The 13,234-nt window shown below is 46.8% G+C and overlaps 1 protein-coding gene across 2 annotated transcripts in view; it reads left to right on the top strand.

Moving 5' to 3' along the window:
* TINAGL1 (tubulointerstitial nephritis antigen like 1) overlaps nt 1-13,234 on the top strand; it is a 53,026-nt gene that overhangs the window by 2,726 nt on the left and 37,066 nt on the right. For both annotated transcript variants that reach the window (XM_061597027.1, XM_061597028.1), the window contains exons 2-3: nt 4,617-4,952; nt 10,053-10,116. In XM_061597027.1, the coding sequence (XP_061453011.1) occupies nt 4,617-4,952; nt 10,053-10,116 (400 nt within the window). The remainder of the gene's footprint in view (nt 1-4,616; nt 4,953-10,052; nt 10,117-13,234) is intronic.

Raw genomic sequence — 13,234 nt, 5'->3', positions numbered from 1 at the left:
TATGGAATCCACTCCCACAGGCGGCAATGATGGCCACCAACTTGAATGGCTTTAAAAGAGGCGGCGGCAAATGCATGGAGGAGAAGGCTGTCGGTGGCTGCTAGCCATGTTGGCTGTGCTCTGCCACCATAGTCAGAGGCTGTATGCTTCTGGATACCAGTTTCTGGAAACCGCAGGAGGGGAGAGTGCTCTTGCACTCAGGTCCTGCTTGTGGGCTTCCCATGCGCATCTGGTTGGCCACTGTGAGAACAGGATGCTGGACTAGATGGGCCACTGGCCTGACCCTGGAGGCTTTTCTTATGTACTTATCAAGACACTCTCAGAGTGGGCTGTGGGAGAGAGGGAGAGGGAGAGGGAGAGGGAGGGAGAGGGAGAGGGAGAGGGAGGGAGAGGGAGGGAGGGAGGGAGGGAGAGGGAGGGAGGGAGGGAGGGAGAGAGAGAGGGGGGGGAGGGGGAGAGGGAGAGAACTCCCCTCAGTGCAGCTTGGCCTTGTCATGATATCTTGCCAAATGGTAAGAAAATGTTTACTACTCATCTCTCTCTCTCCTCCCCCCCCCACGGGGATTTGAGGATGCAAAAGAGAGACCAAAATAAGAGGTGGAATCTTATTCTACTTTAAGAAGCCCAAATGAATGGGTGTTTCCGGGCCTTGCACTGTTAAGTGTTTTCATTCCTTCCTGGAAGTTCTGTGTTCGGTCAGCGAAGGCTTCTGTCTGAGCAGGGAATGTTTGGACTGCCAGGGAAGGCCCCCCAAACCAGGGTAGTTTGTGTGGAATCCCTTATCAGCAGTGTGTTTAAATAAAGGTGCACCAGGAAAGCTTATATTTAATAACTGTCTGTTAAATTTAGAACATGCCGCTAATGTTTGTGTTTTGGGTGGCGGCCGGGGTGTGGTTGCCACTCATCCTGCGTGGCTGAGAAGAATGTGTAATGATCCACAAACAGCTAGACCGTCGCACATTGTGCCTTGTGTGCACAGTGTAAATGGTGCTTGTGTAAAGAGGGCACAAAATTCTCCGCTCTTGCAATTATGTCTTATGGAGATCTTTCCCCCATCAACACACACACACACCCTCGCACAGACACACATCCTTTCACGTTTGAAATGCAGCCACCTCTGGGTTGGAACACCCCCATAATTGCACGATAGCAAACACCGTAGTTCAAAGAGAGATAAGCCTCACGCAAGCAGGCGCAATACCAGATTCCCCAGCCTTTCACAAGAGCTGTGCTTGAACGCACCTCCTCCCTGGATTGATGAGCCCTGCTGCATGTGTTTCCGTGGACTTCGCCAACCAAGGTCAGAGGGTGGACAGTTAATCAAAACGAGGCTCCGCTACCTCCGAGCATCTGGAAGAGGTGCACGGGGAGGAGAGATGGGGGAGGGGGGAGGAAAGGCCCAAATTCCTTCCTTGCCTTTTGACCATGAGCCGCCCTGCTCTTGAGACTGCTGCTGCTGAGAATAGAAAACTGATTGCATTGCTGAAGTCTGAGATCATAGAGGGTGCCTTTTTAATCCCAGGTGGCCAGGAGCTGAGAGGGCACCGAGGAGATGCCAGCAAAGGTCTAGGGACGGGGGAGATTCTCTCTGTCTGGGCTGGATGGCACAGCAAACACTGGCCTCTGGCCCTTAACTTCTAAAATGAGAGGTGCAGGGGCTCAACCTTGCCCACACAAGCAATGGTGGCTGGTGCCCACTGGGACTGGTGGGGTGAAGACAGGGAGACCAAGCCAGAGCCAATGAGAGGCAGAGTCAGGCTGGTAATTTGTCCCCATCCTCCTCCCTGCTGGGTTCTGCAAGGAAAACTGTGGCACTGACAGTGAGCAGGAAGCGGACAGGCTGGTTTTAAGTAAGAAGGCAGGCCGGTGAGGGATGGCTGGGGGGAAATTAAGGTTAGTGGAGCAGCTGCCCCAGGACAAGACTCTCATGCTCCCATTTCTTTTTTAGCAACGCCGAACTTTAATCGCAGTTCAGGAACGGTGACTTTGGAATTCTAGGTCCGTCTGTCCCAGGCTTCTGATTAGCCTGGGCCCTTAAAAAAACCGCTGGAGCCAAAAGATGTATAGTGTGTAAAGACACTTGTTGGGAAGCTGGGATTGGCTGCAGTTCCCTGTTGAGCCTGTGGCAAACCCAGGGGTCCTGTTACTGGGTGTGTGAAATAGTTCTAAGCCTCTCTGCGGATATCTGCAAGTATTAAATGGTAACCCATGCAAAACCGTAGTCACTGCAGTGCAGTTTCAGAAGAGTCAGGGCAGGTCAATAGTCACAAGAGTTGGGCATGGGCATGATGAACTCAGGGTCAAATCCCTATTCATCTGCAAAGTTTTCTGAGCAGGCAACCCTGTTAGCTCAACCCTACCTCACTGGGTATGGTGAGGTTAAAAAGCCTGCTCCACGTTCCTTGACTAACTGCAGTCTTGTCCTATTTGGTCTTCTGTTGTATCACCTTCACCCCCTCACCTCCATTCAGTACTCTGCTGCCCAGACTGTTCACCTCTCTTGTCACTCTGACTGCACAACATCTCTCCTTAAATCCCTTCACTGGGTTCCCGTCCACTCATGGACCCTGCACAAGCTTCTAGTCCTCACCTTCAAGACCCTCCATGGCCTTGCCGCTCCTTATCTCTCTGTGCTCATTCCCCATCATGTCCCTTCCTGTGATCTTCATGCATCCAAGTCCACTATCCGCAGCCATCCCTGAAACGATTCCGCCCATTTCCTCTTGCTGCTCCTGACACTTGGAACAGCCTCCCAAGACACCTCTGTGCAATGACCTCCCTTGCTTCCTTTAAGTGCCTCCTCAGAACTTTTCCAGGAAGCCTTGGGATCACCCCACCCCACCCCACCCCACCAGTCCCTAGACCTTATTGTATATCGCATATTCTTCCCCTGCCTAGCTAATGCTTGCCTTTCCCCCCATTCCTCTTTTGTTTCCCTGTGTCTGTTTTAGATTGTAAGTCTCTTGGGGCAGGGGCCTTCTTTACAAAGCACTGTGCACATAGATGATGATGAGTAGGAGTAGAAGTAAAATAATGTAATTAGTCTGAGATATTTCATCAAAATCTGGGCCTCACGAGAACAGACTGCTTTCAGGTGGGAGTTAAATTTGCAAATGGGTCATTAGCAACAGTCTTTCTTCCCCTTTTCTTTTGTTTTTTGGTTTAACTTTTCAGACTTCCCCCAGAAAGGATAAATCCAAATTTAAGGGGTTGTGGGGAGAAATACAGGCTGGGATATTGATGTCAACAATGTTGTGCGCATAGTGCAAAAATGAGGAGCGTCCATCCCACAATACCACCCCCCCCCGGTTGTCTCCGCTCCCCATTTGATAGGGCTGGTTTCAGCTGCTCAGTGCATGAGCTCAAGGCTGTCCATCCTGAAGGCAGCGTAAACAGGAAAATGTCCTGAATTACATTCCTGGCTAGGAAAGTCTGTGCTCAGGGAAGTACTACGGCGGGGGCAGATATATCAGAGGATGTAACGGACATGATTAGTGTGATTTGGCCCGGTCAGCCTAGAGCTACTGGAGATCAAACTGAACGCAGACCTCGAAGTAGGGAAACCTGAAATGTGTTGTTAAGGCCAGCGGAGTTCCTTTGGAAGGTCACCTAGCTGAAGTGAAATTCACAGAGGGCTCATCTACACAGTGACTTAGTGTGTGTCTGGTGCTGCTTGCACCCCCTTGTACTTCACATGGTTCACATGATGTTGCAGGCAAGTAGAAACTATCACACAGTTTCCCCCTTTAAACCCATATTAATCCAATCTGCTGATAATGTGAAAAGGAAAAACCGTCTCAGCTGTGCTGCGCTCCTCCTTGTAGGCGCTTTGCCTCAATGTTTTAATAGTGGACAGGCTCTCTTGTGCCCCATCGCCCACTCCCACTCTCTGCCACCTGCAAAGCTGCCACAGCTGCTGCCGACTTTGCCTTTCACTCACTCTTCCCCCACCCCGTCCGCCTTTCACTCAGGCTTGGACAATGGAGAAGGGGAGGGGGGAGTCTAGTCACCGAAGTGCTGTCTGCGGCTTCAGCCTTGAACCAAAGGGAGTAAACATGTAAAATTAGAGGGCGGGGCCACAAGGAAACAGCGACACTAATCCTTCCCGGCGAATGGCTACTAGTGTAAATAGAAAACAGTGGATTTGAAGTTACCAAGTGTGGACCTTGCAAATCTATCACAACAGTAAAACCAGCATCTTTAGTACGAAGGTATGCTCCCATGTGGATAAGCCCAGAAATTCTGGAAGATCCAGTTTGGGCAAAACATTTGAGTGCTGGGGGGGGGGGGGGGCGGGAACCGGCAAAATTTCTGCTGAAGTTTCTGCACATTCCTAGACATTGGAGACGGGTGGCTCCGATGTCAGTGGGGCAGTGAATCCGCTCTGAGTTTTAGTCTGAGCGTTCAGCACCTTGGACAGCTTCTTGAAAGTTTGGACTAAAACCTAGAGCAGATTCCACTGCCCCACTGATAATGGAACCACCAGCCACTACTGAATCTAATCTTCCCCCCTTCCAGCAGAACACTTTTACCTTGCCATGGTTAGTGAATGAGGCTGCACGTAAAAGGGAGATTAATTCCGCCATGTGATTTCACTTCTTTTCATTCTTCTCCAGGACCTGCAGATTTTAGAAGATCCAACAGAAGCATGAAGGCCTTCTGGACTCTCTTGGCCGTCTTGCTCTTGGCTGATGAGACACTTGCTATCCGGGCATCTCGTACTCGGAGGGAGCTGGCTCCGGGATTGCATGAACGGGGGATCCGGGATGCAGGGGGCTCTTACTGCGAGCGGCATGACGCCTGCTGCCCTGGGAGGGACGATGCCTGCACGGTGCCCTACACCGATACCATTTGTTACTGTGACCTCTTCTGCAACCGCACTGTCTCTGACTGCTGCCCTGATTTCTGGGAGTACTGTTTGGGCATCGAACCCCCGTTTCCTGTGCTGAAAGGTGGGTTGCTTACGGGTGGAACATCATGGTTAATGTGGGTACATATGTACAGCATTGGGGGCATGTTTGAGGGGTTGGGATATCTACAGGTGAATGTAGGTTGTTTTGGAGTAGCGTTCCCCAACCTTGTGCCCTCCAGACTTTTTGGATTACAACTCTCATCAGCCCCAGCCAGCATGGCCATGATGCGAGTAGTAGCTCAGAACATTCCAGGTTGGGGAATACTGTTTTGGAGGTTAGATGTCTTGAGGTGGGTGTTGGTGTGACTGAGGTGTGGATGGATCATTCGGTAAGTGGATGAGGTCTGCAGGTATATGTGGCTGGTGTTTTTGTGTGTTGCTGTGTGTGATGGAGGATTGTGAGTGTTGTGCTTTTGTGTCTCTTTGTTTTTTCCTTGTCTCTGTTAATATTAGCATTCAGGATTGTTGAAACTGGTCAGCAGGAAACTCAGAGCAAGCAGAAAGCTTCCAGGCTGACAGCTCCTCGCACTGTCCAAGCATTGCTCTTCCACTGTAACCTGCATGTGAAATTGCAACGGGCATTCGAGGGACTGAAGGGCTTTTACTGTTGTGCACATTCTACCTTGTTTCAGCCACACTAGTGGATGTGACTTAGTCTGTGAATGCACTCATCACCAGAGCAAAGCGTTTCCATTGGCCACACTTGGAGGGGGAACAGGTTGATCTGCCAATCAATTGTGAAATCTCTTTGCAGCTGATTTTTTGTTTTAAAAAACACACCCAAGCTGCTGCTGGCAGGTTTTAGAAAAAAAAAGGGTGAGGTTTGACTGGCTTTGTGTGCCCCCATTTTCAGAAGAGAGAGGTAGAGACGCACTGGAACCGGCAGAGCAGGGAGTGTCTCTATCCTTAGCTGTGTGCCTGGGGAAAGGAAAATTCCCCTTTTGTTTTTTAAATCCTCTGGGTCAATTTTTTAAATCATTTTTTACGTTTGCACGAAGCTCATTTTTTTTAAAAAAAGGTAGGGTAATTAGTATTTTACCACTAATTAACTGATTGGGTGAAATGATGCTAAAATGATGTCAAATGGAGGGGCATCGCGTGTGTTTTTAAAATCTGCTCTAAAATGCTTTTTCATTTAACCATTATTGCATGATCTTTTTCTTTTTTTTAAATGACAAAATGTGTTTTAGCCCAAATTCATAGACTGATTAAAAAGTATAAACGCAGTGATAAAATGGTGCAGATTGGAAAGTTAATACTCAAGGTGTGCCAAAGCGTAGAGGAGTAGTGAGTATCTCTGCCCGCATCAATTGCATACCTCTTAGATGAGACTGAAGAGTAGTGCTAAGGCCATTTACACCTGGGGAGATTGTGCTACTCTTCTGCTTTTTCCTTCGGAAACTGGGTTTCCTGCACTCTGAAAAAAAGAATGCAGAAACAGAAGCGCAGGAGAAAAAACACATGCTGGCAATGCTTTGATAATGTAGATTCCCTGTAAAAAATAAGTGAAGACAGAGCAATCATTCTACCGGGCCAAGTTCAAGGTGCTGGTTTTGGTGTACAGCTTGGGACCAGGATACCTAAAAGACCGTCTTACTCCTTGTATACCCAGTCAATCACTGCGCTCTCCAGGGGAGGGCCTCCTGCAGATACAGTCTCATTAGGAGGTCTGTTCTCTGCAATGTAGGAAGCGGACCTTTACTGTAGTGGCACCTACCCTGTGGAATTCCCTCCCCTTAAATATTAGACAGGCACTATGTCTATTCTTTTTTGGTACCTACTGAAGACCTGAGAGTGTGGTGTAGTGGTTAGAGTGTTGGACTACAACCTGGGAGACCAGGGTTCGAATCCCCACATAGCCATGAAGCTCACTGGGTGACCTTGGGCCAGTCACTGCCTCTCAGCCTCAGAGGAAGGCAATGGTAAACCCCCTCTGAATACTGCTTACCATGAAAACCCTCTTCATAGGGTCGCCATAAGTCGGAATCGACTTGGTGGCCCCCAAATTATGGGATGATCTGGTGCCAACACTGTTATCTTTCTGGCACCAGGTCAAGACTTTCTTCTTCTACCAGGCATTTTAGCATGTGTTTTTAAATTGTTTTGAAAAACTTTTAAATTGTTTTTTTAAATTGTTTTGAAAAACTTTTAAATTGTGTTTTTAAATTTTTTTGTGTGTTTTAAAATTTGTATATTTGTTTTTATTGTTTTTAATTGCTGTGAACCGCCCAGAGAGCTTTGGCTATGGGGCGGTATATAAATGTAATAAAATAAATAAATTAATTAATTGAAGGCAGTACATTTACGCTGTACTGAAGACCTTCCTCTTTCAACAAGCCTTTTAAGTAGAGACCTTATCCCAGTTTGCATCTGTGTTGGAATTACTTCTTTAGATTTTTTAAAGCTTTTTTTAAAAAAAGTTGTTTTTAAAGATACTTTGTTTTAACAATGTTTTGTTTTAATATGTTTTAAAGTATTTTGTTTAAGATGTTTTAGAGTGGTTTTTAGTGTTTTGTTTGCCACCCTGGGCTCCTTCTGGGAGGAAGGGTGGGATATACATTTAATAAATGAACAAACAAATCAATAAATCTATGGTAAACACCCAGTGTGGAAGCTGAGATAGGGGCACTTTGTCATGAAGCCCATAGTTAATTTGTGGAACTCCCTGCCTCAAGATGTGGTAATGACTTGTTCCTTTGGAAGACTTTAATACAGAATTTGAGACACACTTCTGAAGGAGGACAGGTCTGTCAGTGGCAGCCTTCACCAACCTGGTACCCTTGAGATGGCTTGGACTACACTTCCCTTCAGCCCCAGCCAGAAGTACCAAGTTGGAGAAGACAGCTGTATGAAGTCTCCATGTTCAGAGGCAGTGTATCTTAGAGTGTCCAGGACCAAACTAGGAGGTCAGGGCTGTTTATTGCCGCCTTGCCCAGAGGAATCTAGCTGGCTGCTGTTGCAATGTCCCACTGGGTCCTTGGACTATTAAGTGCTACACATGTGGCGATGTATGAGCAGAGTAAATGTATATGTGGATTTATTAATACTGGTTGAATGAGCAGGATCCCCCTCGCCCCGCATGTTGAGGAGGTCACTCTCTGGGTCCCTAAATCTGCCTGTACTAGTCTTGTCATACAAATATGCCTTTGGAACAGCCCCAAGCCCCAAAATGGATACTTCTATGGCAGCTGCAAAATCCCCTTGACCCGCTTTAAGGAAAATATGATTCCTCCGCAATCCTTGCTTTAACACAATAGCTGTCTTTCTCTTGAGCTTGTCATAGGAAGGGGGGGGGAATGCCTTCAGCTTCTCCCAGGACTCTGGCTTTCCTCTGAACTTGGAATATTAACCCCATTAAAGCTGGATCCAAAGAGGAAATAGAATTGTTCGTGCTGGGTTTAAAGTTTCTGCCGGCATGCTCTTTCCCTACAGGGAAAAAGAGCAGTGCTGAACCTAGCCAGGAAATATTTTCCACAGTCCCAGACGTTTGGGTGTGGATAGGCTGTTTTCCCCAGTGGTGAGAAAAAGACACTTTGGACATGCTCAGGCGCATGGTCATATTTATTATTATTTTTCACATGGGAAGCTGCCTTATACTGGAACATAGAAAGCTGCCTTATGCCGAATCAGACCATTGGTCCATCGAGCTCAGTATTGTCCACACTGACTGGCAGTGGCTCTCCAGGGTTTCAAGAAGGGGACACTCCCAGCCCTGCCTAAAGTGGGTGCAAAACAAATCCTCTACCATAAGGCTGTCGGCCCATCTAGCCCAATATTGTCTACCCAGACCAACAGCAGCTCTTCTGGGCCTTATGCAAAGGTCTTTCCTACCGTGGTGCCTAGGATTTTTTTTTACAGGATTGGACTTGGCACCTTCAAACAGGTGCTGTGCCACTGAATTACAGCTCGCCCTTTCCTTCACATTTTCCAGGCCTGAGTTGGGAAATTGCATTTTAAGACGTGGCCTGGTCTTCACTGAGCCTTGGATAAATCAGACGTTGACCCTCTCCTCTTGATGCAAACCATCAGAGCAGGAGTGTGAACTCTGCTAGACAAAATGAGATTTTATACAGTTCAGCCTTTACAAGCTTCAACAACCCTTTTGTACTCTGGAAAGGTTAAAAGGGTAGAATTTATCCCATGCTTTCCATGTACATTTTATGGAGGGAGTGGGGCTTCCAAACAGTGTAAGTAATTGTCAGTCCAGAACCAGGGAGTGGTAGGTAATTAATCAAGGGTTAATAAGTATGTAGGCTCTTCCCACCCCTTGCATACATGCATTGTAATATTACAGCAAGGCATACCAAGCAAGGGTCTGCGGGGTTTAGAATGGATGAGAAGACTTATGAGATCTTTTGTAATATTTGATTTAAATTATCTACATTATACAATCAGAGTGTGGTGGGGACAAATAGACTCCTGTAAAGATCCGCAGCTATGTCTCAACAAGGCTTCCATATTCTACTCTTGTCTGATTTTCTCAAAATTTGAGCAGCACAACCGGCTCCCAAATTATTTCTCTGCTGCCCCCTCCCACTAGTGGGAGCAGTGTCTCATCTTCCCAAACTCTGGTGGGTGTTGCATTCCAAAAGCTGGAGAGAGATTCCCAGCTATCAGGAGACAATCTCCTGTAGCTGGACGGACAGACGGACTCTCTTTCTCCCTCCCTCCCTCCCTTGTGGTCCAAAGGCTCCCAAAGCAGTGAACAGAATATTAATGGAAAATAAAAATGCAATAAACACAAATAGACACACAATAAATAAAATACAGTAAATAAAAAACAGTATAAATCTGTCATCTGGGCTATTTGTATAAGCCAGGGGTAGCCAACATGGTGCCCTCCACATATGTTGCTGAATTTTTATAACTTCCATTGCCTCTGACTGCTGGCCTAAGCTGGCTGGGACTGATTAGAGTTTTAGTCCAACAGCCTCTGGAGGGCAATGTGACCCCTGGTATAAGCCATCACGCTAACCAAGGATGGTCACCTAGCATCCACAAGGATAAACAGAACTTTTAGAAAATCCAGTCCTGATGCTGGGTGGCTGATCATCTCCACAAGAATACAAGCCTTCTAGTGTGGCTCTATATGCACCCACTTTCTCATTCCAGTTTCTTCCTTGCTCCCCTCTTTTTCTAGCCTGCATCCGCAGTGGGCACAAGTTTCCAGCTGGGGCAACCTATAGAGACAACTGCAACTTATGGTAAGTCAGGTTCTTCAGTCACAAAGCAATTTTCTGTCCAAGCCTTGCTGCCTAAAGTCTCCTCCAGTCAGCATTTTGCAGGAGAGTTTCAAGCACATACTAAAACCTGAGATTAGCACAGCTGCTCTGGCACAACAACAAATCTACTTAAAAAAAAACCCCAACCAGTGCTGGTGGCTCCATGTCAGTGGATCAGTGGAATCTGCTCTGGGCTTTAGTCCAAAGTTTCAGGGGCTAAAACCCAGAGTGGATTCCACTGATCTACTGACATGGAGCCACCTCTGCAACCAACATGGACATTTTACAGTTTTCCTGACAGGGAAATGCATTGAAAAGTGTGGGATGAATGAATGATTAAGGGGAAAATATATATTACATAGGCAAGGAAATCAGGATAAAAGCAGAATGAATACTCATTGTCATATAACCTACTTGCAAACAAATCAGAATGATTGCTCAATAATGACAATAGTCCAGCCACCATGTAAGCTGTACCAGCAAATCAGGATGAATGCTCAATAGATAGTTTCTCTGTAGGAGCCCTCAGATAGACTTTTGTAGCTTTCATCTAACTTGGAATGTCCCTTAGGTTTAAACCAGTGGCTTTCAAACTGTTCCAGAGACCTCTATTCCTTAAAGACTTGTCAAGGGTTTCTCAATGAGAAGGTCAGTCGTGGCAGAAAAGGAAAAAAGTCCTCTGATCCTGAACAGCATGTCTGCCCATGATTTGATCTTCCTTTGTAATGTGCAGCCACAGTCATTGTTGGGTGTGATCTTGATCGTGCACAGTCAGTTCACACTGAATGGTAACGAGTACCGCAGGAACTGGCCAGTGTTTCCATGTGAACCTCAAGTGTGCACTAAGTGAAGCTTCTGAGTCCTCTGCAATGTCAAGGTTGAAAGTGTGAAAACCTCTGGATCAGGGCCAGCGTCGGGATTGAAGGGGCCTTCGGCAAGGTGCCATTTGATCCCTAGGAAGAGAGATTTATTGTTAAACCACTCTGAAAATTGTGGCTCTGTGAGGGAAACACTGTCTCCTAAGAACTCTCGGCACCCTTCACCGTTACTATGTGATGCCCAGGATTCTTTGCCATGCACGACTGTTCAAGTGGTACGAGGGTGCTTCAAATGTATGGTGAAGGTATGGCCTTGCGGTTTGGGGGGACTGAAGAACTGCAAATGAAACATTTTAAAGCTGCCTTCTCCCCTTATGTTCAGTGCTCTGTATCTCCCCTTCCCCTGTCTGCACAACAACTTGTGCTTTGAAATCCTGTAAAAGGAATTGACACAGAGGAGCAGATTTCTGCCCTGAAGGGGTATATGAATGGAGTGTTCTCCTGGCCCCTGCAATGGTGGGTGGGTGCATGCATGTTTATGGCTAGGGGTAAAGAGGCAGTCGCGGGGAGGGGAATCTTGGTTTTAAAGGAATTTGACCTCTGCATTTCTTCATAGCTCCTGCCTGCCTTGAAGTGTGGGAGGAGGGACCACACAGCTGTGAGGAATATTTATTTATTTTATTTTATTACACTTTTAAACCGCCCTATAAAAACAGGCTCTCAATAGAGGTAGAGGGAGAAGGAGATCTCAGAACAGGCAGAAATTAGGAGTGGTATCTTTGTGAGCCGGCATGGCCTGTTGTCTACTGACTTTTGGAGCCAAGGTTTTTCTCATTCTTTTGCTTAAAGATGCATTAGAAAAACATGAATGCCTTAGAGTAGTCTGTGTCAGTTGAGTTCACCATATACCTCAGCGGCTGCAGGGTGATATGGCAAGCTGTGTGTGGCCTGGTGGTGTTTGCAGAGAAATACACATTCAATGGGGCTTATTCCTAGGTGAGCGCATGTAGGATTTCGGTCTTGATGTTCATGTATATGCATGCTTTTATAAATTAAGCATTTATATGCATGCACCCTGGAGGCACAGTGTGTTTACTCCGAGATTTAATTTCTAGAGACCCCGGCTGCATACACACCATACATTTAAAGCACATGACATCCCCCAAAGAATCCTGGGAATTGTAATTTGTCTTTCAAAGAGCTACAATTCCCAACACCCTTAACAAATTGTACGTAGCTCTTGAGAAGGGAGTTGAGGTGAGCCTCGAAGTTTGGGAGCTTGGAGCAAAGTAAATGTGTCCAGTTTGTGCACTTATTCAGTTAAGTGTAAGCAGCAAGTGTGGGGGCTGTTCTGGATCAGAATCTGTAGGGTGGGGGCTTCAACCCCTTGTCCCCACTATGCTCCCAATCCAGATCCTTTCCCCTTGCCTCCCCCAACATGCTTTCATTTGTACTGGAAAGAAAACCTCCATTGATAGTGAGATTTTCTTCCAGTGCAGACGTTAAGTGTGAGGGCCTCCTCTTCAGAGTGGGACCAAGGAGTTGTGTGTCCTGATCAAGTTGGGTGTGTGTGTCTTACCTACTCTTTACACCAGGGGTGGGGAATTTGCAGCTCTCCAGATGGTACTAGATGAATGCAGATGTTGGTGGAGCCAGTGTGTTGTAATGGTGAGAGTGTCAGACGAGCATCCAGAAGATCAGAATCCAAATACATACTCAGCCGTGGAGCTCATTGGGCAACTTTGCGCCAGACACACCCTTTCAGCCTAATTTAACTCACAAGGCTGTTGTCAGGATAAAAAGGAGAAGAGAAGAACCATGTATGCCACCTTGAGCTCCTTGCAGGAGAGGTGTGATATAAATGTAACAAACAAATAATTCCCAGCCCAACTGATGGCCAAGGATGATGGGAACTGGAGTCCAATAAATATTTGGAGGGCCACAGGTTCCCCACCCCTGATTTTCACCAGTTGCAAATTTATCTTAGCATTGCACATTTAGTCTGACCCCCTCACCACTAAAACCAACAAAGCACCCCCAAAAGCCAGCAACAGTACTTTGGGACCACACAAGAACGACTTTGCCTCTGGAATATAGGGAGAGTTGAGGAGGCGTTGAGTTGGTTCATTTTAATATGCAGTTAAAAGCAGCCATCTTTGACTGGCTCTCTTGAGGTTATGAGAATGTACGGCAAGATGGGGCCCTCCAGATGTTGTCTGACTACAGCTCCCATCATCCCTGACCATTGCCCATGCTGGCTGAGGCTGATGAGAGCTGGAGTC

The sequence above is a fragment of the Rhineura floridana genome, chromosome 15 (assembly GCF_030035675.1).
Source record: "Rhineura floridana isolate rRhiFlo1 chromosome 15, rRhiFlo1.hap2, whole genome shotgun sequence".
Taxonomy (NCBI): Eukaryota; Metazoa; Chordata; class Lepidosauria; order Squamata; family Rhineuridae; genus Rhineura; species Rhineura floridana.
Note: the sequence above shows the minus strand (reverse complement) of the source record. Positions and strands in the feature narration are given on the sequence as shown.